Source organism: Scophthalmus maximus, chromosome 8, assembly GCF_022379125.1.
Source record: "Scophthalmus maximus strain ysfricsl-2021 chromosome 8, ASM2237912v1, whole genome shotgun sequence".
Taxonomy (NCBI): Eukaryota; Metazoa; Chordata; class Actinopteri; order Pleuronectiformes; family Scophthalmidae; genus Scophthalmus; species Scophthalmus maximus.
The window spans coordinates 13,948,444-13,972,732 of NC_061522.1; the positions used below are offsets into that span (position 1 = coordinate 13,948,444).

The 24,289-nt window shown below is 40.2% G+C and overlaps 3 protein-coding genes across 7 annotated transcripts; all 3 read right to left on the minus strand.

The window, feature by feature from the left end:
* Positions 1–551: 551 nt before the first annotated feature.
* jpt1a (Jupiter microtubule associated homolog 1a) lies at positions 552–10,028 on the minus strand. Of its 3 annotated transcripts, XM_035636886.2 has the most exons (7): positions 9,915–10,028; positions 9,770–9,800; positions 8,317–8,459; positions 4,629–4,717; positions 2,401–2,428; positions 1,947–2,057; positions 552–1,828 (listed from the first exon to the last, which is right to left on the minus strand). In XM_035636886.2, exons 2-7 carry the CDS (start codon positions 9,796–9,798, stop codon positions 1,791–1,793), a joined length of 438 nt encoding a protein of 145 aa, XP_035492779.1. In that variant the 5' UTR covers positions 9,799–9,800; positions 9,915–10,028; the 3' UTR covers positions 552–1,790. The 3 variants fall into 3 exon arrangements, with proteins under 3 accessions (XP_035492779.1, XP_035492777.1, XP_035492778.1); XM_035636884.2 differs by having other exon boundaries at positions 9,770–9,994; XM_035636885.2 differs by having other exon boundaries at positions 552–2,057; positions 9,770–9,993.
* Positions 10,029–11,003: 975 nt separating this feature from the next.
* Positions 11,004–13,810, minus strand: sumo2a (small ubiquitin like modifier 2a). Of its 2 annotated transcripts, none has more exons than XM_035637535.2 (4): positions 13,655–13,809; positions 12,546–12,677; positions 12,303–12,374; positions 11,004–11,508 (listed from the first exon to the last, which is right to left on the minus strand). In XM_035637535.2, exons 1-4 carry the CDS (start codon positions 13,673–13,675, stop codon positions 11,443–11,445), a joined length of 291 nt encoding a protein of 96 aa, XP_035493428.1. In that variant the 5' UTR covers positions 13,676–13,809; the 3' UTR covers positions 11,004–11,442. The 2 variants fall into 2 exon arrangements, with proteins under 2 accessions (XP_035493428.1, XP_035493429.1); XM_035637536.2 differs by having other exon boundaries at positions 11,430–11,771; positions 13,655–13,810.
* Positions 13,811–14,287: 477 nt separating this feature from the next.
* gga3a (golgi associated, gamma adaptin ear containing, ARF binding protein 3a) lies at positions 14,288–23,601 on the minus strand. Of its 2 annotated transcripts, none has more exons than XM_035637534.2 (17): positions 23,219–23,599; positions 22,638–22,722; positions 22,398–22,473; positions 22,210–22,308; positions 21,997–22,120; positions 21,679–21,782; positions 20,572–20,652; positions 20,260–20,397; positions 19,818–19,899; positions 19,496–19,621; positions 18,914–19,126; positions 18,760–18,782; positions 18,213–18,631; positions 17,255–17,541; positions 16,473–16,642; positions 16,124–16,234; positions 14,288–15,940 (listed from the first exon to the last, which is right to left on the minus strand). In XM_035637534.2, the coding sequence occupies exons 1-17, from the start codon at positions 23,253–23,255 to the stop codon at positions 15,830–15,832; spliced, it is 2,286 nt and encodes a 761-aa protein (XP_035493427.2). In that variant the 5' UTR covers positions 23,256–23,599; the 3' UTR covers positions 14,288–15,829. The 2 variants fall into 2 exon arrangements, 1 of the variants encoding a protein (XP_035493427.2); XR_004794283.2 differs by having other exon boundaries at positions 15,902–15,940; positions 16,124–16,260; positions 23,219–23,601.
* Positions 23,602–24,289: the final 688 nt, after the last annotated feature.

Here is a 24,289-nt window from a genome sequence, read left to right on the forward strand (position 1 = left end):
GTGAGGGCAAATTGTAAAAAAACAAAAAAAAAAACTGAAATTGAAAGAGCATATGAAACAAAATTCTTTTTGGAGTGATTCTAGATCATAAACTCTGCTGGAAGCCACATATAGAATATATCAAACAGAAATGATTTGTCTATTGCTATTCTCTACAAAACAAGGGATCTGTTGAATAAGAAATGTCTGCATATATTGTATTGTTCACTTAAAAATGCTGTATATGTCATACTGTGTGGAGGTCTGGGGAAGTGCATAAAAGACAAATATAGACCCTATAATTAAACTCCAGAATAGAGCTATAAGAATAATAAATGAGGGTTATTGTGAATCTACTAAAAAGTTATTTATAGGGTTGTCTATTTTTTTCCTGTCATACAGTTTTTGCCTGCTTGTTTTAAGAGCCATTCCTAATAAGTTATCAGAAGTGACGGTCAAATCACATTTATCTGAAGCTGATGTGACGCTAATGTATCTTCCAAAGAACAATCATTGCAGCACTGACTCCAGAGTATAAATCACTGGGATAATACACATAAAATACAGCACTGTCAAGATTTATTCTTTTTAATTTCCACTTGTGCCATTTCTTGAATTCGAATTTCTGCAGTGACTTACATCAAGCAACAGGAAATTGGCTGGATGCAAACAGACATGTCTTGCATCATAACACACATTAAAAATAGACACCACAGGATATACATGTAGTTCATGTACCTGAAATGTAGGTTTTTTTTTCTGACTCAACAAGACAGAAGGAGGAGTTTGAATTTTGGTTTGAATAATGCAACATGAAATCTACAAAAAGGCCGTTCTATATTTCCAGGGTCATTAACTAATGTATAAGGGGGTAAAACATAGAAAAAAAGGCTGAGCTGTCATAAGGTCACTTGTCAAATCTAGGATGGGTTTACCAGAAACACCAGTGTCACGACCAACGACATTCCATTGACTCGCAACGGAAAAATAAGGTCTTGGTGATACTGGTAGGATGCAGTATGAGGAAACCCAGTCTTGTTTGATGTTGTAGCTTAACACAAACAGACACACTGTTTTATTTTAGAGCAAATTTTACCTATAAAAACACGGGGCACTCAAAACCGGCACTGGGGTTACAATATTCTAAGGTTAGTGGCTACTATATAAAAAAGGTTTTATTCCAATTCAGTTACCTGACATGGGACCTACAGTACTCACCTGAAGACAGATGTTTGCATCCTTCAGATCACAATGACAGTAATCTATGTGGCTCATATTTGGCTCCTATGTGGATATTAATACTATAATCAGTAGAAAGATTCCAACTTCATGCAACAACAATACAACAAATATTCCACACAAAAAACAACAACTAACAAACAGGTTGAATTGTAAAAAAAAAGAATTAAAAAAAAATCTTCACAGTAATGTTTCATCTCACATTCATACATCACAGGCCAGATGTGCATGCACAATGGGTCAGAACTGAACACAGTGCAAAACGTGACAGCGTTTTTCTTTGCTCGTGTTCTAAACTGCTTGTTCAATCGCCTACAGCGTGTGCTGTCGCAATAAAGTTAGGGGGGGATTTACCACCGGCTGATATGAGAAGTGTGATCCTTCTACCCTTTCTGACAGATGTAATGCATTAGAGGGGCAAAGGCAGACGTTGAACCATATACATAGAAATACATAAAGTGCTTCTGTCAAAATAAAAACAAAAAAATAAAAACAGTACAAAACGATTTCCAAAAAAGAGGTATCAAAACAATGCACTTGAGGATGTGGAGGGCACTGGTGCCTGTTGGACATCAGGATTCCTGTGGTACAGACAAATGGGCTGGGTATCCTTGATTGAAAAGAAGAAAAAAAGAAGAAAAAAAAAATCAAAATTGATGAGTTCAGAGACAAGTGGAGGTAAAAGGGACCGTTGCCAGGGATTCAACCCAGGATGAGGCTGGACTTGCCCCCAGGAGGATTCCTGCGGCCAGATGGTAGACCTGCACTGGGATCCTCAGCTGGAGGGGCATCCTCCTGCTGCTGCTGCTGCTCTGGAACTGCTTCAGCTGCACTGTTGTCTGAACACAGGGAAGGAGACAAGGGAATATGATTTACATTTGGAAACGTGAAACAAGAGAATAGCCGGTATATTTTTGTAATGTCTCAACCCTTGGAATCTCACACCTTCAACCAAATCATTTGGTTGCACACAGGCTTTTTGCCTGTCTGCTCAAAGGGGCAGTGAGCGATTTTGGAGAAAGCTTGTTTCTATCTTTGTTGTTGTTGAATCGCCTACTGCCCCTTTAATTGACTACTGTTCCAACTGACAGATAAAATGGCAAAATTGGGAAGTATACATGCATACATTTATTAAGTATGTTATATTCCTTTTTTGTAACCAGAAAAAAAGCAGGTGCTTACCATGATCACGCAAAGGATTTTCTCCTTCCTGAGAAAACAAGCAGAACAAGGAGGTGAGTGGTTAAACAGAGTTCAGTTGTGTAATCTTAATTAAATGGATGTTAAGACTTGAAGTGTCTGCGCTCTCGTTCATTCGTCTGGCTGATTAGACCTCGTTTAGGAACTATGTTGAGAATTTAGGATGTTACAAAACTCGAAGAACCAACAAGAATGATGAGTTTAACCGGAGTCAGGAGAGTGGAGCTGTCAGTCAAACCCACTTCGTCTACATCCACACAGTCCTGAGAAGAGATCTAATCAGAAAACCTGTGGTAGCCCTGGTGAAAAAATAATATACTTTAGTGTATTTTTAACATACTCACATTTTAAAATATATTGCGAATATACTAACAGCAATATATACTATCTGGAAATATATAAAAAGTACACTAACATTACACTTTTAACACACTTTAAAATAATTGCACTCTAGCACACTTTCTCTGAATATATTACAGGAATATATACTTTGAGTTAAATATAAGAGTAATAAGTAAAGTGTACTTATATAAGAATTTTTGTTAAAAGTTTTTTTATACTTTAAAATGTATGCTTAAAATTATCACTTTATTAATGCACTGAAAGCATATTTTAGAAAATACACATTTTTACACCCTGATGTTTTAGTATATTTTGAATGAGATTTGAATGTCATTTTTAAGTGCACTTATTCTATCAATCATAATAACAGTTTTAATACACTTAAACATAATGGTACTATAGTATACTTCAAGTCAAGTAGTGTAATTACTTAAGTGTGCCATTTAGACTTTTTTGTTGAATATTTTTTTGTATTTTTTTTTAAATGTATGCTCAACATTATAAACATTAAATTACACATTTTAATATGGATATATAAGATACATAAGTGCTCTTTTCCATGCTTGCCCTTCAGTACATTACTTGTACATTTATTTAGGAAAGCATACAAATTGTGAAAAATATTACTGTGATAATAATGTCCAGAGTCAGACCTCCCTCTCCAGTCACAGCACTCCGAACTGGAAATGCACACTTTGAATTGATTAGCACCAAGTCACTTACCAATCAGGCGTCAAGAGATTTGTTGTTCACTTCCGCCAATCATAGTTGCGACAGACGTTGCACGATTGTTACACACGGTGTTGGTGACGTTAATCAGCGTTTCTATTGTTTCTAGTTCAATTGCACATTTTATGATATATAGCTAAACATAAACTGATTTGTCCAGGTAAAGAAAGCAAAGACTAAGAAGGATTAATTTCTGTCTGTCTATCTCTCTTCTCGTCCTTCCTTTTGTATACTGTATCCCTTGGCTGGCAGTAAAGTGAAAGTTCTGAAGAGGGCGTTCCTGCGATTAAACCGATCTGAAATGACAATTTTGCCAAGTGTGTGTGTGTAGAGGATGGGGGGGGGGGGGGGGGGGGGGGGGGGGGGTTTGCTATATTTTAATATTTTAAAGGGATAGTTCAGTTTTTTTATATATATGTTTATTTTTTCAGTTAATGATTTGTTTTCTCTTCAAGTGTGATGGTGTTCATGCAATTTTTAATGGCTTTGAAAAAAATGCTGTCCACATTTGGAAATATTCCCATATGTAATTCAGCCTTTAGTACACTGGCAATATGTTTTTTGTGTAATGTACAAAGTAGTATCGCAATATAATAAAAAGATTATTGATAAATAACTACAAAGGGTACTTTTTTATTAATTAAAATAAGCTCAAAATATAAGTGATGTATAATATTACTACAATAATAATATATTAATTATATGTTGCTTGTACATTAATAAGAAGCTTGCCATTAATTACTAATGTATTTATAACACGTATAAAGTACACTTTATTTCCACTACTCAAGCATGCATATTAATACATACACAGCTACGTACTTAATAGTAATAAATATACTTAAAGTTGTTCCACTTTAGCACATAAAAGTACACTAAGTTCACTTAAAATTGTGCTTTTTATACAATTTAAATACAACTAAAATGTACTTAGTACAAAATTAGTTGCAAATTAGCAAACTTTAAGTTAAATAATCTTTAGCATACTTCAAGTATACTGATGATTAGTCTGACTTAAAGTATACTCAAGTATGCTTAAATTTAATATATTTAGCATACTAATTTTTTCACCAGGGAGGACCGACCTCAGGCTTCGCCAAATATCTTTCCACAACTCATGATCTGAAGCCTGAGCTTACTGTGCCGTCTGCTGAGTGGTTGTTGTTGTTCCCTCCTCTCCTTAGTGGGGCGGACGGCTCACCACACAGCACCCCCGTGGGCTTTCCACCTGGAAGAACAAAGAGACACGAAGGCTCAGGTGGATAAGGTCTCACATGGGAGGTGCAGAGACAACATCTTATGAATATTCCAGATTTTTACAGACACAAATGACATAGTGACATACAGTTTGTCAGATCATGACATCATCACAAAGACAAACCATGACATTATCGGATGCACTGCTCCGATATTAATGATATCAGATATGACAACAGGGCCAATCTATGGGCCCATCTATTTAATTCTATGTTTACTTTTACGTCTGTACTATGTTGCACCAGCCGAACACAACACAACTAAAAAAGAAATGCTCTGAACTAGATAAACTGTTGACAGATCAAATAAAGAGATCTCATGTATTTTCAAAACTAAACATTAAACACATGGAGGGCCAAACTCAATTAAAGTTCTTGTGTATGATCTAAAGCAAACCTGGAAATCTTACATAGCCAGATTAAAAGAAAACGCTAATCATAACTAAGACAGAGAAGAAAGCGGAGCCATCAGCAAAATCTGTATATGGTTGTCCTGATATTTCACTCCAATGTGAACCTTACTGTGGTGCTAGGTGAAAGGTCGGGGGAACACCAAAGACACTTTCTCGATTGAAAGACGCATTGTGATTCTCTCTTGAAAGATTGTGTCTATTAGTCAATAATTTGACATTTTCTTGTTCTTGACATTATGATCACTCTATTTAGTAAAACTGAGCAGTATGTTTCAGCCTTTTCCCTAATATTATAACACTTACCCACTGTTCTAAGTTATGTGATTCATGACAAAAGAGTTGGAAGACTCACGTGGGAAACCCACGACAGTTGCAGTCTACTGACATCACAGCGTGACCTTATGATGATTATAATGCTGGACTTTTCTTTGTAAGGAAGTTGCTCCCACACATTTCCTACAAGTTTCCTGTTATGTCAGATATTGGAAGATTCACTTCACTGTCTGTCTTACAATAACTCTATTCACACTGATGTTAATCTTGAATTTTAAAAAATGCAAACATGTCATGCTGTGTAGGATTTTTCTCTCCGGAATGGACATGAGTGGGACTACACTTCCTCTAGGATCGTGTGAAAAGGTTTTAGGGAATTTGAAATGAACAGACTTCATGTTTTTGTTATCACAGATCACAGTACAGGCATGATTGACTTTTGCAATGTACTGTATACTGCACACTCCCCAAGCGTTGGCTATGGTGCAGATAGCCAGTTACTTTTATATCCTGGAGTATTGTCACATTTTGTCAAAAGAGGAGGAAGTAAACATAGTTTTTAAACATTAGTTTATGCCTCTGAAATATGAAATACAAATTAAATAGACTACTAATTATGCCATCATTTTAAATTTGGCCCCAGCCTTTCCAGGACTGCCATTCCAGTCCAATTGTCCGTGTATAAATTGAAATTGTGCATGACAGAGCACAAGAAAGATATTCACTGAGTCTGTCTGTGAAGCTGAGCTGAGCAGGCGAGATCAGAAGAACAGTGACAAACGCACTCAGTGACTATGACAAAACTGCATGTTGGAAAATAGTAAAAGTTGATCCCTTTCAGGGAAAACAGTCCTGAAAGGAGGACAAGTATTCTGACGAAGGTAAATCAAGGATCAAAAATACAAATAGCATATTTCTCTGAACCGATGGGAGAAGTAGAAGGAGGAATTGGAAATGAAGCTAAGCTGAATTAAACTACGGGACAAAGTAAGGTCTTTCACTGAATGTGGGAAGTGAAAGGAGGAAGAAGAAAAAATATATAAGCCCCACCGTGCATTCAGCCTTTAACTACTTTGAATTTCTTCAAATATCCTATGTACCTTTTCTTAAGAAAGAAAGAAAAAGCTTCTTTTTTTCCCAATTATATTTATTCAGGACTTATTATTCATGAGTGGACTTTGGCATTTCCCTAAATGACACTATGATACTAAACAGCGGTATTTGTTTTATCCTTGATGCCCCACCAACTTAGGCAATAATGTACTGTGGTCAGTGCAACCACAGAACAGATCCTTTTCCTAACCGCATAATAAATAATCAAGAAGCATTTCAGCATCGAACTGTGTTGATTTCAGTGGTGTGATGATGATTACTAGTTTTCCAAACACTTCATCAGCAAGTGTTCAGAACAGGATCTGAACTCAGTAGGTTCACAACAGCAAGCCAGTGTTAAGGGGCCGCTAGCTGCTCTTGCTGCAAATAATAAGTTCATAAGAATTAATAAGAGCGTTTTCACACATGAAAGTCCGGAGCAAGATAAGAACAAAGGGTTAATGTTTTAGTTACATTGTTTACATTTGATCTGGTTAGTTTTGGTTTCACATTGCAATTTAGGGAGGGCACTAAATCATTTTGTATGACACAAGTATCTCCTGTTGACATCGTTAGTTGATTTGTAGAAAGGCATGAATCTGATGTCGGCATCCCTTTGGCGAGTAGTGGTCTTTCAATTATGGAGAAAATTAACAAACCCATGCATCGTACATTTCATTGCCTCAAATCCTTGTAGCATTACTACCAGCAGCAGAGTAGGTGTGAAAGCAACCCAAAGACTTACATACTTAACAGTCTGGAGTTCATCCAGGGCCATCACTGGAGGTAGTGCTGTTTAAGTTATAACTGACCTGTTTCATATTGTATTGTCACTGACTGTGTCAAAAAAACATCTCCCCCATATTTGACAAGTAACAATACCTACAGGTATTTAAGATACCAAATTGTACACTTTTGTTTTTTGTATTTATTGTTTCATTGTATACAACAGCTACTTGGATTATGACTTGTCACCGCCTGCCATATATGACAGAATCCCTCATATACAGGCAGAACCTTGAGGTGCAGCACTTAGTAATTTCAAGAGATATCTCTTTTAATAGACGTTCTCTGCTTAAAGGGTGTTTGTCTGTGTGTGTGTGTGTGTGTGTGTGTGTGTGCGGCAATGGGCTGTGAGTCCAGCTCTAGAAAACTGGGAACCACTACACAAAATCAAAAATTCATATCTAGCATCACATTTCCCATTATATTCCATTTCCTTTTGCTATGTATTATTCAACAGGGATTCTACAATTCTGTTTCAAGCATTTAATCGAATTATGATAAATCTGTCACAGACACTGCTCTTGAAATACACTTTTCAATTCAATAATTAACTCTGTGATCTTACAAGGACATGATGTGGCTACGTGAATGATTCAGATTCCCATGGGCTTGAGGAGAATACTGATTAGTAGAGAAACACCAATGATTGCATATCTAATGACAGGCTGAAAGACAAATCAATTCATCATTTTGGGCAGCTCAACACATTCTATTATGTTAAGCAAAACAGCCGGAGAAAGCAAATGTTATTTTTGTGTATTCAGTTGTCTGAGATTTTGAGTAACCTGAGGTGGCAGAGGAGCAGTTTTGTCCAACGTAAAGACAAAAACCTGCAGAGAAGACTTCATTTCCAATACAAGGAAAACTATTCACTGACCTGTCCCTCGTTATCGATTTTGTGCTCTGGTTTTGTATTTTAGGCCACACCATATAGATATTGTGGTAATCAAAATAATTTGGATACCACAAGCTGAGTCACACATTTTTGGGGATGAGGCAGATTGTACCTGGTGGGTTGTTCCTTCGATTAGCATAGGGGTCCTCAGGCTCTGCAAAAACACTGGAGGCCATCTTGTTTTTCCGGACGGGAGCTTTCTCCTCATCTGCACCGAGTGAAATGTTGGAGGCGCCACCAGGAGGGCGCAAAATCCTGAAAAGAGAGAGATGGTCAACACTATAACTGAAAGTTGGAAGTATACTGGATGATTTTTTCCCCCATTCTTCTCTCTCTTTTATTTTGGGTCATTCAACAATTTGCTACTGCAACCAAACAAAGATGCTGCACATTATCTTTGCCTTGTCTGGGCAGCCAGATTCTAGTTGTGGGGAAAGTTGGTTGCAGCTGAGATGGTCAATTAACAAATTACAAAAGCACTCTTTCATAATGTGCCTGTGTGGACTAAGTATGTTGGCTACTGTTGAACCAACTGCACTGCAGGCTCGGGAGTTCCAGCACTGGTTGGTGACATGAAATGATATTGTGTAATACCCTGTAACAGTTATCAGTTAGGTGGGTCAGGTGTATCTAGAGGTAGAAACACCTGACCCATTTCTATCAACATGAGTAGACTGAATGTAATAACGCAATACAGTTCAACAGCACTATAAATTACAGTGACCTTTGAGAGATTAGGATTTCTTGAAGGGCTGATGTAACTGATTGCTCTATTGACTCATAAACCGGCCACCCAAAACCCTGTCGTGTATTCATATTGACCATGGATTTTTTTTTTTGTTTATCTCACTGCAGTAACCATATTGGTCTAATGTGGTTTTGCCTCACATTGTCATTATGTAGAGCCACGCTGGGATTTAACACACAAAAAAATGCTCATTTTAAATATGAATTGCTGAGCTTTAATATAACCGGCCCAGCAGTGATGGGAACATCTAGATGTAGATGCAGCCTGTGGTTAGTGTCAGGTGTGGCCAGCTGTGACAGGCCCCTCGCCTCGGTGGGTCCACATGCAGGGCGGAGTGCAGGACGTCTCGTTGTACCATCTCCATAACTGACGAACTGAAAAAAAAACACGGGGGCCTCCGCCCAACTCTAACGACCTTCCGATGTCTAACAATAAACACACACAAGAACAACTGATGAGCAAATACACCAAAGGGCCTCCACGTCAAAGCTGGACCCCGAGCCGCCCGGTGTGCACTTGCTAGCAGCATCTCTACAAAGGGAGGGTGTGTGCTATCTTGCTAGCTAACGTCAAGGAAAAATGCCAACGGTGCATCCGAACGGACAACAACGGGAAGGCGTGGTACCGAGCTCCATCCCTGCGCGGTCGCCCCGTGCGTAACGTCAGCCACATTATCAGAACACAACACATTTTCTTTCTTTTTTTTTAACGCGAACCCATTTAGCTGTTGAAGTTAACAGGCAGAGGATGCTGCACTTGTTGGCTCGGTTGGCGGCTAACGGGCGATGGAACCGTCTGGACGACGCCTTTTTTTTACCTGGAACTGTTTTTTGCGCCGGGCTCCATCCCTTGATATGTCGTGGTCGTCGTCATTTTTTTTTTAAACAAGAGGTCGTGATTTAATTAATGAATCAATTAAGACAGGATACGCGCGAATTACACTTTGATTAGCAGCACTTCACCGCCTCATCATTGTCTCCCACAGCCGGTGGTTCTCCGCGATCAACCTGCCTCCAGTCTGGCGACACCAGTGCCAAATTGTCCAAGAGATATTTAACTTCCGGTCTATTTTTTTTCCTTCAAAATAAGACATACTAACTTGAAAAGCAAAGGTTGCAACGTTATTTTTTGCATCGTTTCAGAGTTAAATCAATTCATATCTAAAGTATTTATTTAAGTAGTACGTGATTTACGGTTGAGGGTTTGTTGTTTATGACCCCGTACTACCAACAGAAGTGACACACTTGGATTGTAATTTGAAGACAAAAACTGTACTTCCGGTGACTCTTGTTTCTTGACAGTGTGGCAGTGTTGCGGGTGCAAGAGAAAGCAGTTTCTACACCACGGAAGTGCCGCCCACAAGTGGACAGCTTCTTCTGTGATTGGATCATGGCACATCAATCAAGCCTGTAATCGGTTTAAGTATGTACATGACATGCACATACTAAAATGTGATATATGTGTATATATATATATACATATATATATATGTGTATATATATATATATATATACATATATATACAAACACATATATACATACACAATTTCTGGGTCTACTTTAAAACTGATATGCACACGGCTGAACAGTTTAATAAAGCCAAACTAGACCCCTAACCTTAACCCTTCTTCGAGAAGTTATTATGGCAGCGCTTGATACTTACATAGTTGTGATGATAGATGTAGTTCTGGGGATGCTCCACACCATTAGGCACACACTGCTTTACGATTACTACAATGGTGTACCATCTTTCTGCAGACATGCTGTGAAACATGTCTGCTGTCCAAGGAAGAACAAGGATTGTCGGCTTGCACAGCCACATCATTTTCATAATAATTTTTTTTAAAAGGCCCTCATTTGTGAAGAGATTTAAAGCAACACATTTCAAATCAATTAAGAAAATGGATTGATCCTGAAAAGGATCATACACATGCCTGGTTAAGCAGTTTAGTGTTGCAGATAAATGCACTGTTGTAATTAGTATTCATCTGCCAGATATCTGCTGTTATTGAATCCATAAGTATCTATATAACAAAGGACAGGGAGATATGTTTAAAAAAAAAAACGCACTTTATTCCAATACTACATTTTCATAACAGATGTCAGTGAATTTAAAATGCAGGCTTACTTGACATAACAAAATTCCATCTGAATCAAAACCTCAATGACATAAGTATAAAAACAAAAACAAGGACCAAGAATTTATTTTTCCAAAACTTCCTACAAAAAAAAAAGCTTTTAACTTCTTCTGCACAGTAGACATACTGCAACTTACAATTTGTCTACATTGCGCAGTTCACAAACGTTGACATGTGATTGACAGCGTGAGAAAACCTATCTACACCAAATGTGCTGCTGTCTTCCAGCAATTTTGAAAAAAAGTATTCCACTGGATGGTATCAACACTGGTCACGAGCATTTGAAGACTGGGCATAACAAACATTTTCAGGGATGAAAAGGGGAGGTAGGGATGTTTGTAGGAAACAGTCTTTAAAGAATAGAGCCTCCGGTTTGCTGTTGGAACACATCAATCGTATCTTCATCCTCCATTTCTAGCTGTAAGAAAAAATTAAATTGTCAAATGAGAGTGTGCTTGATAGTTAAGTAGTCATTTAATAATATCTCTGTTAGAGCACAATCAAGAGTGGTTTAAAAATACTGAGCGACATAATATTTCAGATGTGATGTAAGCAAAAAGACTGAAAACTCCCTTTCGTTCATGTATCTGCTCTGTGGGCAACAAGGCTGCACAGTTGCAGCATTCATTTGGGTTCACAGCTGCTCAGTGCTGTCTGCAGTCTTCACTTTAGTACACAACACTAGTGACACAAAGGAAATACTGCACAATGTTGACTTTTCAGCGAATCAACCCTCAGGTCAGTTTCAAGTGTGAAGTGAAAGCAGCTTCACGGGCGGTTTACATCTCTTTCTAAACTTGCATACTTGTAATAAAATCAAATATGACAAGGTTGGTAACCCTTAAGCAACATCCAAAAACTAACTGTCAAGATGCATTTCTGTAAAATGATTCTGTAACAACATTTATTCACAATTACACAGTTTGCCAACTAATTGAACAGTATAATTGTCAAAGCCGTCAGCACTGTTTAACCCTACAGAATTCACCAACATTTTACATTTCAGATGTTCATTTGCAAATAGAAGTAACATTGTTAACATTTCAGAAGTTTAACCTTAAATTTTTGGAAATTCTGCAAGTCATACACAGTATCGAAAATAAGTAATATTGTAAGATTAGTAATCATTCCCTTGTTCAACAGTGGTTAGTGATAACAAGAATTGATTCAGGTGGTGATAATCTGTAGGCTGAACATAGGGCGTAGCCTTACCTGCGAGGGTGTGTCTGTTTCGTTGATGGGCTGGCCATCAAATCGAAATCGTATTTGCCTCATTGACAGCCCCTGTGGGTGCAGGCAGAGAAATGATACGATTAAAACATTGAACGTCGACATTATGGGACACACTGGTGACCCACAGGGTTAGGGCCCCAACGCTTTCGTTCATTCCTATAAGAACCAATACGGTTAAGGGACAACTAGTGAGACATTTCTCAAGCTCGGCGGTGGCCTCACCTGTCGTTCACAATAGGCTTTCATTAGTTTGCTGAGAGGAGTGTGCCTTTTGATCTTGAACTGCACCACCGAGCCGTCCTGTCCCGCCACCTTCAGGTTGATGTGCTCATTGTTCTCCGTCTTCACTCCCTCCTGAAAAGAGAGCAAGAGCAAATGTGCAGAAGCAGAAGTTTCAATGAAAGTTGAGATGCAGGGGTAAACACAAAGCTTGTTAATACAGGACCTCCAGCATTTTAAATGCATGTGCTCCCAGACAGAACTATGATCAGTCGGGGGGCAGGCGATTGAAGAGATCAAAGTACAGTGTGTACCTCATTTGACTAAGGCCAATTGTTATTAAAAAAAATTTTTAAAAACTCACATTAAACAACTCATAATGAATGTGAATAGAGCTCCCACCACCGTCACATCAGACCTGTGCGCACAGAACTCAAAATCTACGTGATCTCTGCGCGCAGACAGAGAGAGAGAGAGAGGCTACATTACAACTCCAGCGTTAGCGTTTAGCATTAGCCGCTAGCCAGTCAATGGACAATGGCCTACAAATAACGAGAAGGTCCAACGGCCTAAAACCAGGGTGGAAAGTGTTAACTTGCAAACGCACACGACCTCTCTCGTTGTGACACACGAGGGGGCGAGCTGGTGATGGTTTAACTATTTAATATGGGTTTGCCGGGTTTTTTTTCCCCCCTCTGACTATGAATGTGGTCCCGTTGCTGTTGCACTCGGCTCTCTTCTTCTCAACTAACGCTCCTCGCTAACGCTCCATGGCCATGCAAACACTCTACCGCGTCGTCCCACACGTCCGCCACGTTCACCGACAGCGGGGTTGGAGGAGCTGCGGGGTTCGGCGTGTTTGAAAAGACAATCAAAACGCATTTCTATCGCCACACCGGGTCCCCGGGCACATTAGCCACGTTAGCTTATTATGCTAACTCCACCCGCTAACTCGCTAGCTGTTCTGTGCGGTGAGCGTTCTCTGTAAGTGCGCGGGCCGTTGGCGAGTTCGGTCGCACGTGCGTTGTTCCACGGCGTCAAGTCGACGACAGATGCGCCCGTGAGCAGCTGCACGCCGTCGATAAGCCGCCCGAACGGAACCCGCCGCTCACCTTGGGTTTCTCGTCTGCCATGGCTGCTGCTGTGTCCGTCTGCGCCAGTGCTGCTGCGGCTGCGCTCTCTGGCGCGCCACTTTGCGTCGGCGGACGTGCGCACACAACCGCGCCAGATCGACTGAGCGCTCCCAAATAATCCGCGTTAGTTCCACAGTCTGCATTTAAATTCAAAATGCACGAATGGCCCTTTTTCTTTCTTTTTAGATGCAGCATGTGTAGATTGATACCAAAATCTATTTAACATATAAAGATACCTTAAATTCTTGGACAGTGCAGGTACTTGGAGAGGGAAAAAAAAGAATGTGTAACATGTCCAAGGAAAAGGTTGGTCTACCTACCCAGCAGAATAAAAATAAAAAAGTGCATATTAGACCAGCCACAACATTAATACACAGCTTACATGTGACTGCATCAGCAATAACAATCATAATATTTAATATAATCGTGGCAGTGATCGTTCTACTTTTACATGGAATCTTCACGTTAAGGGACCTTCATGTTTACTGAAACTGATGCTGATAATGATTGACAGCTGTTGTTGAGGTTGTTTTAAAAAAAACAACCTCAACAATGATTTTTAGTCGCTACTGCATTGATATTGTTATTAAGACAAAAAAATGAAGCATAATATGTGAAAATTGTAATACAAATAGACTCATCTTATTTATTTTTCCATGCACAGAAATAGCTTTTCAAAAAAATATGTAATGACAAGTTCATTTAACAATTTATGACAGATAAATAACTATAAGAAATATGTAGAGAATCTCTTTTATAGCACTAATAGCCCCAGATAGACAACAATAAAGCAGGTTTTAGATAAACACAAAGTAAGCCTAGTGCTTTGAATGAACCACAACCATGTTTTTAAACTATTTGTATATTTTCTCAAGGCTTACTCAAATAATTTTTTTTCTAGTTTGATAGAGGAAATTCCCACAAACTATACGATTTACAATTGACCCAAGAAAATCTGTCATCTTGGTTTCCACAACATGGTATAAGAGCAGGGGTACAGGTAAAGTTATGCATAGCATTTGATTAACTTCAAACAATATGCCTTTCTGTGTCCAGGGGTTAATCATCCAATCAATGTAGAACATCTTTGCCCTTGAGAGATCATGTTGTTCCTGCCAAAGAAAAGGAGCAAAAATCTCTAGCACAAGGCTGCTGTTGTATCTAACAGGGATCACCTTGCGTAATAAAACACCATCCAGATCTCAAACCACATTTTCTATATAATGTAACATATTAGAGAACGTCCCTCTGGATGTTTTTACGGCAGTACAGAAAGCATCCATCATCAAGAGGAGTGTGCAGGAGGAATACAGCTGTCAATTGCAACATCATACTGTAAGATCTGATCTGATACCTTCCTCCCTAAACAAAATAAATAATAGATTTGTAACAATAAATACTGATAAAAAACTAGTCTGATCTATGAGTTGGTAGACAACTCAGAAGACAAGTATTCAGTAGTAATTGCGAGCCACACTGGAAGCATTGGATTGAGAGTAACTGTATCTAATGAGCCAAATCGGTCGGTGCCCTTTAATTAGCAACAGAGGGGCTCTTGTCTGCTCTAGTCCAATGTCTTCAGCGTAAAACATAGTTGTCCCACATTGTCAGCAGCAAATCATGTGAAAATGCAAGTTGTGGTCACATGTTCATGTGACCCTGGCTTCGCAATTTCCTTCATGATGTGTGTTGCTCTATATTAAGACTGTCTGGGGACCCAGATGTCAAAGTACTCTCCATTCAGTTCTGATATGACTGAGGGACAGGAGTACACATCAACGTTAAAATGAGAACAAAATGGTATGATAATAGTAACAACGTGATACTAACTTAGCAATATTTTCCCACATAACCATTATCCATGTTCGGCCAGTTCACACTTTTTCTTATTGCACCACGTTGACTACCTCTGGCACTATAGTAAAGTCGAAGTCAGATGTATGCTACAGGACTTTGGCTACTTCAGAGGAAACATCTTAAGCAGAAAAACTCCTTCAAGCTCAATTAAAGTTAATATCATATTCTTCCAAATACTTTTTAAAAAACTCCCCCCCCCTTCCAATACCATTTCTTTTGACGTCTGAGCTGCAATGACAAGCTCATTTGTAAATTGAGTCTTGTAGTGTCCGGCCAATCCTACAGGGATAGGCGGGGCTATAGAGCCCCCCATCTGTCAGCAGGAGGGAATTCATTCACCTCCCCCACCTCTGTGAGCGGCTGCTCTCCCAATGTGAACGTCAGCTTGTATCTCAACCGAACCTTCTCCTGCAAAACATACATGCACACACTCAGTTTGGCCGCTTGCTGCAATACACAGGATCATGTGCATTGATAATGTTATAAATCAAAGCAAATTGGTTTTCATGTAAGGCCAATGCATTACTTAAAACATTTCCTTAGAAAAATATGAACATTTAAAAAAAAAATAAAAGTCCAGGCTAATTCTACCTTGAGAGGATTGGCAAGCAACATGACCTGGGTGATGGCAGCTGGGGGAAAGACTGGATTAAAAGGAGTCAGCTCTGTCCCTGATGGTGGCTGCAGTCTCACTTTCATCGTCTGGAAATTTGACATAACAGACATCCCTGCAGATTAAATAGAAGCAGCTACCCACTTCAGTTTCATTTTCAGGCAAATTTTGAAATTCATGAGTTGAACATAAGACATAAGAGGCTTTATTGTCATTGCAAGTGTACAACGAACATTTGCCTATACGTATAGTTTTGAATATAAATTCACACTTTGTAGCTTCCTATGCAGTAACGGTGATATCACAGAGATACAGAGAAGGTTTTACCTTGGGTACAGCTGCCTGCAGAACAACGCTCCTCACAGGTTGGGGGGCTGTGTTAAGCATGGACGCCACCATCACCAACACATCCGGCCTGCCTGGTGGACAATCACTGGCAAAATGCAGCAGAACACGGACACCATTTTTGTCATATGCTGTCACAGGACACACTTTACCTAGAGTTGAGGAAACAAAGAGGAAAAGGGAAAGGGGATTACCACAGAGATTAATAGGGCACATTGGAAACTCACTGTGAAACAGCCATATTGTGATTTTGATAATCATTCAGCTGTCATTGGTGTAAGTGGGGAAAACATAACCCAGCATCTTTTTCCAGTTTCATTCAGTTTGCCAGTCGCCATGAAGTGGCAGTAATTTCTAAAAGTTCAGTATTTATAACACCAAGTTTTGTGGAAATTCATTCAGTAGTTTGTATGTAATCTTGCTGACAAATCAGCAAACAAACAGACAGGGGTGAAAACATTATTTCCTTGGCAGAGGCACTGCTGCCCTTAACTGTTTTATTAGATTACTGTCAAATGACACTGAATGCTGAATAAATGTCTTTCCTGTTTCACTGCTAACTGCAAAGATCGAGCTCATGACAATTTTTGCATCGCCTTACAAAATTGTCCCTAATTTAACAGTGGAATGGACTTGAAATGTGAATGATTGTGATGCCCTTCCTTATATTCTCCACCCAACCTCTGCTATATACAAAAAACATTAAACCACTTTAAAGTTCTTTAAAACAGACACAAGCCTACAGCCTATTCCCTGGAACTCACTTGGCTTGATGGCATCCAAAGGGACAAAGACATTGGCCAGGGACACTTCCTGTCCCCCGCCTGGACCGGCCAGGCTCAGAGGGAGGATGGGGGACAAAGAGCGTAACAGGGGGCTGTCATCCGCCTGACACTTGGCAGGTGGGGGAGCGGAGCCTCCTTGCATTTCTCCTATGAGCAGTGAAGTGGATGTGGCGGAGGAGACAACCAGACTGGAAGACGGGGTAGCAGGAGCGCACAGATCCTCACTGTTGATCAGCAAGTTGCCAAAGTCCATCACACCAGGTGTACTGTGTGGAAAATTTCAGACAATGAATAACAAAAGGTTTCACAATGTCTAAACATATAATTATAGAAATAAACTTTGGTAACGTGTTACCAACACAGATAACAGAGGAAAGAGGAAATTAAATGCTACCTGAAATTCCTGAACAAACATTTTGCAGTAAGGTTTAGAAATTATGAGTAATGCACAAAGGCACTTATTTCACACTAATACAAAACAAAATATCAGCCACCAGAGATTTCAAAATGTGGCAGCACGGCCACTGATCAGTCAAGCATTTTGATCATACTGAGAGAGTCAAAAAGTTCTCTTGGGTTATGATTTAATTTAAAGAGGATTCTAAAGGAACATTCACCACAGCTGTTTACCATCTGCTCCGAGTGCTCCGAACCCGGCTAATGAAAAGGCTAAAATCCACGAATAACGATGCATAAAAGTTCAATGAAGTCCTGTGGATCGATCTGCCATTTGCAAACTATTGATTCAATTGCACTTAACATTTCCCATGTCAGAACAGATAAATCACTGTTAAGCATCCAAATGGCCAGGAGTTCTTTTAAGTGTTCAGACACCCACTCAGGTCAATCAGTACAATTTTAAAAACAAAAGGAACAAGGGTGGGGGGGCTAATGTTTTTTTTCTTCTTTTTTACCATATGCCACAATTACTACTTACTTTTTTGGACTGCCCAGATCCAGCAAGGCAAGGTCTTGCAGATTGTTACTGAGAGAGGTTGAAAGAGAGTGTGAAGCTCTCAGTGAAGAGGAGAACTGTTGTGGAATGACAGGGGTGGCTGAGGGAGCAGGCAAGGCCATGCTGAATGATTGAGGAAGAACAGTGGGGGCTAAGGTGCTCAATTCTGAACTGAGGGGCTGCGGGAATATGGCTGATGTTGTTGAGAGAGATTCTGTAAAAACCGGAGGTGTCGGCAAGACAGGACCAGGGAAGCTTAAGGTAGTGGCAGTTGTAGAAGACTTGATAGGGCTAAATGGGCTGATAGTAGCAGAAGGGGCATCTTGAAAGAGTGGATATGTAGATAATGTAGGAGCCGAGGGTGAAGTAGTATTAAAAAGATGCCAATCCTGACAGGGATCCTGGAAAACATGGCAATACAAAACATTACTTGTAAGAAATATCTGACATCTAAATGCTTGCAATTAATTTAAGTAGCTGAAACAGATGACAAACGATTTCTCTGGTTTGCATGTGTTAATTTACTTACAACAGGAGCAGGTTCATTGAGGCCTGCAAATAAACACAAATGTGTCGAATCATGTTAAATCTACGCATTAAAGAATATTCTGAAACAACAGTTTAAGATGTCATGAAGAAAACAACACACACATTGATTCATGCTACCTTATACTGAACGTTACCTAAGGATAGCAGCTCTTCATCCAGCAGAGAGAGAGCTGCACAGGGTGCCCTGGGGCTCAGTGACTGAGGGTCAGCTGCAGCAGACCCACACAGCAGGTCTGCAGGAAAAGACCGAGAAGATGTTGGAGGTTGTATGTCTGGTGGAGAGGGAGTGTGGACATCCAGACCCACAAGGTCAATCAGAATCTCTGACTGGTTTGTGCTGCCAGCACCTGTCCGATTGAGAAAAACAAAGGCAAATAAAGACACGCTTATATTCAAACAGATCAAACTGTGTCCATCGGTCTGTCAAGTCAAGGGTCAGTTCATCCGTATACATTTCCAAAAACTACCCATGTGCATCCTTTAATTTTTTTTCGGACTAGGCTTCGAGAGCTATCTGAATACAGCACAGGTGATACACACTTTCTTTGTGGCTCTAATTTACCAAAAATGAATATGAGATACGTTTGCTTCCAGACACACTGTCCCAGTTGGTCAGTGGCGTCACAGACCAAGCTGTCCAGACAGAATAAATGCCAAAAGGCTCAATTATAACAATTTTCTGCCTGAAACCCGGAACTACTGCCAGTTAAATTTACCTTGTTTGACTGACGTTTGTGTATTTTGTGCTTCTTCAGTTTCTCCATTGAAGGTCTGTCTTTTCACAATCTTCTTGTAGGAATTAATGACATGAGACAGGTCATCGCTGGCCTGCAGGATGTCTCCTGATAAGTGCATTTTAAAAGGTTCATCAATCAAGGTGAGGTTCGTAACACTGGAAACACAACAACAAAACGTGTTTTCTAAATTTAAGAGTCTGACGGGAGGTTGGTCGCGCATCAACACAAGGCCTCTGGTGAATCATGACTCAACAAGAGCATGTCATCAGAATCAATAGGGCCAAATTACATAATTTCTCACCCAAGCTGCTGTCATTGTCCTCAGTCTCTGTAGCAAGCTGAGACACTGTTTGTCTGAGCTTGTCACAATCACCATACAAATCCTGGGAAAAAGGAAAAGAAAAATCACTGAATATCCACAGCTTCAATATTATTCAGAAACTGCTGTGTCATAGGATGTAAAAACAAAGTGCATCTCATACAACAAATGTCACTTGCAAGCTATTTTAATGTATATAGAAAAGATTAACCTATGATAATGTTTTTAACAAACAACCAGGTCTGTTTTTTTCTTTTGCTTCATGCAAGGTTTGATTCATCAGCAGGAAATCAAAACAGCTTTGAAGCTGTATGGCCAAGGTCTAAAGTCTTGTACCAGTGTTTCCAGAAGGGCCGATCAATACCAAAGAAATTAGTGAATTTGTTTCAAAGGTCATTGGAGCCTCATCTTTAAAAGAACAAACCCTAATGAGCTCCTTGTCGCCATCCGTGGAGTCTTCTGGGCTGAAGTGAGCGATCATCTCATTAAGGAGTCTGACGCTGTTGTTGACCGCCTCCAGTGTGCTTTTTTGCTTTGTCACTTTCTGTGTTCTCACCTCATCCTGAGACAAGATAAAAGAACGTTTAGTTGCATTTTATGAACTTGACAGTTGAAGTTAAAAACTGAGAAATGTAGGCTGTAATCAGCTGACATTTTCTCTAGACGAAAGCCACCACAACTTGGGCCTAATCCAAACACAGACAAAAAAGAGAGACAGTTTTTGACACTGACACACCTCCTTGACCATGTTCTTGATGAGCCGATTGGCCTCTTGCAGATCTTCAGGCTTTTTGCTTTTGAGCAGCTCGGATAATCTCTGCAGGGACAACAGATCCATCAGTGAGTTAAAAAAATAAAATTATATATATATATACATATATATATCAAGCCCATTTTCCCACAGATCCCCCAGTCAAAAGTCTTGTAAGCTCCCACACTCTGTAAAAACAAACTCCATCCATAGATCAACTGCAGTCAACACAAAGTTGACAACAGCAACAACAGCAATGACCTGTTGTGGCGTGGCACAGCCAGGGGGGCAGCGGAGCGAAAAAGGAGACAAGACAGTTCCAACGTTGTGAATGTACGTTAATCAAGACCCTTGTTTTTGTGGGATGGTATCAAGCAAAGTCTTTACACAGTGACAAGTAATAAAGGGGAAGAAATAGAAAGAAAGAACAGTCGTCTCCGTCTTTTCATCATTTTAAACCTCCCAATCTTCAAGTGAGAAAGTCCTGTAATCAAAATTCCCATGAGAAAACACATGAAGTAAATTGCTATTAAAGACACGTTTTTCTACTATCAGGTGGTTTCTTTTAATGGTGGTTTGGTATTATTTATTCTATTTTTCATCAAAATTCAGCTGCATCCATATTGAAAACATAATCAATTCTTGCAGAGAGTGAGAAAGGTTAGATTAGTTTATTTCAATCTGGTTATACCTCATACCTCAAATGTTTAATCTGTACCAAAATTGAAGTATAAAATGACAAGTTGGTTTTTTTTTAAGGAGAGTTATGTGTTGGCCAATTTCTTGGCTGGGGACAAGTGAATTCCTGGAGCTAAGCTAACATTATCTTGCGTGTAGCATCACATTAAATTCACATCATATAAAAGAGAGGGGAATCAATTTTCTGATTTAACCATCTGCAAGAAAGCAAATTAGCAGCAGTGGATGGTCTAGATATGATGGCAGACTGTAATGGCAGACATTCTCACCCCACAGCTGCCAAACAACACAGGGTAGGAAAACAAATATTTTAATTACGTATCTGCAAAAGAGATCAAACTGGAAGAAGTTGTGTGTGTTTATACAATCAGATCCCAAAATAATTATTCTTACCTTACTCTTCTTCTCGTCATCAAACACGGGATTCTTGGGCCGCAGAGAAGACGACGGTATCAATGTGACATCAAGCGGAATTTCTGGGTCGGTTGAAACGATGCCTAAAATAAAAATGACAACAGGCAGCTATTGTACATTAAAAAAAATGGCAATTTTAGTTCTGCAAGGGGACAAAATTATCTGACAAGAGCTCAAGGCACAACACAGTCAAAAACTGACTGTTGAACATTATTTTTGGATGCCCCTGTTATGCGTGCATATTGTATTACTATGTTATATCTCATCTGCATATGTTTTAAGTGTCTGGTGTCTCACCCTGAGACTTCAGCATCTGATACGCTTCACAGATCTTTGCTTCGTCTGGAAGAGACACGGTCCAGCTGTACAGCAGCTCGACCACTTTCGACTTCACCTTTTCTGACACTTTGTCCCCGAGGTACTGAAAAATAACAGATGCGGCACCAAACATCAATTAAAGATAACACATCCCCGTGAGAAGGCGATCGACTGAACACGTGTGTTGCTTACCTTGGGTGAAACCACCTTAATTAATTCATTTAAAAACCTAAACTTCCCAACTTCGTTGTGAAACCTTGGCCCACAGTTCTTCATACAAGCCTCAAGAACCTACAAAGGGAAAGAACAATCTTACAACTATCACCAATGTGGAAAGAGGTCAGAATGCAGAACGTGGTGAAAACGATTAGACTACAGACCGTTAATGCTTGGATCGCCTCCCATTCCTGAGGGGACTGGACCTTGTGAGCCAGCAGTCGAACGGATATTTGCGGGCTGGAAAACAAGACAGACAGCAACAGTCCAACTCAAACTCAATAACCGAAAGCGACCCAAGCGTGTGGGCTTTGTCACGGGCTGCACAAGGAGCTCCATGTGTTCGCCACAGACGACAACGTCGTGGCACAGATTGAGCCTTATTGAAATGAACGTGACCGTACCCTTCCAGCTCCTTGTTGATCTGGTCACAGAATCCCATTATATACTCCCAGTCGTCCTGTCTGTTGGAAGGGCAAGTGGCTTTGTCTGAAGAGAAGAGGCAAGAGTTTCCACGTGACATTGCAGCCTTGACTGCACATTTTCAAATCTTTGCCACAAAACACACAGCCATCACTGTCACCGTCCGGGGTGAGGTGACGAAGGCGGCAGCTCAGGGGTGTTTACGATCGGCCAACAGTCGAGTAAACAGGCCCAGAGTGTCAAGCTCTGTCCGACTGAACAACCCAGACCGGTGGTATCCGACGACTTCCAACTCATCTCGTCAATGTTCCCCCGTGCCCCCTCCGGACACACTGCTTCATAAGTTCAAGACGCGTGCAAACCCAAACGTCAAAGCTGATTTTTGGCTAGCGACGAGCAGCAGCTGTCAGTGTTAGCCCCTTTCTGACAACACAGAAGGGCTCAGAGTCCCCGAGAGTCCAACTAATGTTTTTTTGACACGTGTGTGTTATGTTTCACAAACCTGCTCGACTTCTGATATGACTAGACGACGTGGAAAAGGGGAGTTCGAGTGTGTACTTACTAAGCCAGGACTCCAGCGACTCTCCATCATCCGCCATGTTTCCTGTGCACTGTGGTGCTGCGTTCCCGACGACTCGGACGCCGGGAGTTTCCCAGTTGGAATTGGGTGGAAAATGTCTGATTTCCTCTGACCGTTCCAGAAACTGACCGTGTTTGTTCGTTCGTTTTTGCTTTTTAAGTTTTTAGGCTTAAAAAAAGAAAAAGCGGCACGGTGCTTCAGTGGTTCAGTGGTTGTCACTATCGCATGACACCAAGTTGGTGCCGAGTTCAAAGTTTCGAACCTGTCAAAACAATTTTCTTTGTGGGTATTCCAGGGGCTCCTTCCCACAGACCAGAGACATGCAGGTTTGAGAAATATTGTTTCCCCACAGTGACCAACACCTCTCGCCCAGTGACAACTGGATGTATTACAGTCAAAGTTGCAACTCAGCGTCACTTGAGAGAAGGCGGACGGGATAATCACGAATTCCGAGTTGTCTGGAACGCAACATGAGTCAATGCAACCAGCGTGACTTCAGCTGCATTCGCGTGCTGTCGGAAAAAATGGTGCTTGCTCATTGCTTGGTTATTTACATATTATTTTGTATCAGTGGGTACAGTGAAGGTAACTTTGAGATGCCAGTGCCAGTTAATAATCAAAATCCTGTACAACAGTACAAGTTGTAACATCTCAAAGCTAATTTCACTGTGCGGCCACATGGCGGCACTAGCAACACAGACAGAATATGAAGTGGGTATGTATTCCCTGTCATCTTCATGTGTGCTTCGAAACATTTCACAATGTTCCCCAGAGCTCTTTTGTCCAGCTGTCCATCTGTCCCACTCTTGTGAACACAATAACACCTTGAGGGAATTTTTTTCAAAATTGGCTTAAACATTAAATTGCACTCAAGGACAACCTGATAGGAATTGGGTGGTCATATGTCAAAGGTCAAGCTCACTCCAATGTCACAAAAATATGTTTTTTAGTTAATTAAATGAAGTATTACTTCCAAATGTTTAACAGGATAAAATGATGAAGTGACTACATTTCATATCCAATAGGTCAAATGTCAAATTGATGATATGTGAA

Excerpts from the sequence above, each read along its gene's own strand:
- sumo2a (XM_035637535.2), bottom strand. The coding sequence starts at position 13,675 with ATGGCAGACGAGAAACCCAAG. Across the intron at positions 12,678-13,654 it reads TGGCAGACGAGAAACCCAAG|GAGGGAGTGAAGACGGAGAA; the intron begins GTGAGCGGCGGG and ends CTCTCTTTTCAG. Across the intron at positions 11,509-12,302 it reads AAACAGACACACCCTCGCAG|CTAGAAATGGAGGATGAAGA; the intron begins GTAAGGCTACGC and ends TTTTTCTTACAG.
- gga3a (XM_035637534.2), bottom strand. The coding sequence starts at position 23,255 with ATGGCGGATGATGGAGAGTCGCTGGAGTCCTGGCTTA. Across the intron at positions 19,127-19,495 it reads ACAAACGTCAGTCAAACAAG|GTGCTGGCAGCACAAACCAG; the intron begins GTAAATTTAACT and ends TCAATCGGACAG. Across the intron at positions 16,235-16,472 it reads TGCAGGCAGCTGTACCCAAG|ACGATGAAAGTGAGACTGCA; the intron begins GTAAAACCTTCT and ends TCAAATTTCCAG.
- jpt1a (XM_035636884.2), bottom strand. The coding sequence starts at position 9,825 with ATGACGACGACCACGACATATCAAGGGATGGAGCCCGGCGCAAAAAAC. Across the intron at positions 2,429-4,628 it reads ACCACTCAGCAGACGGCACA|GAAGGAGAAAATCCTTTGCG; the intron begins GTAAGCTCAGGC and ends TTGTTTTCTCAG. Across the intron at positions 2,058-2,400 it reads AAATCCTTTGCGTGATCATG|ACAACAGTGCAGCTGAAGCA; the intron begins GTAAGCACCTGC and ends CCCTGTGTTCAG.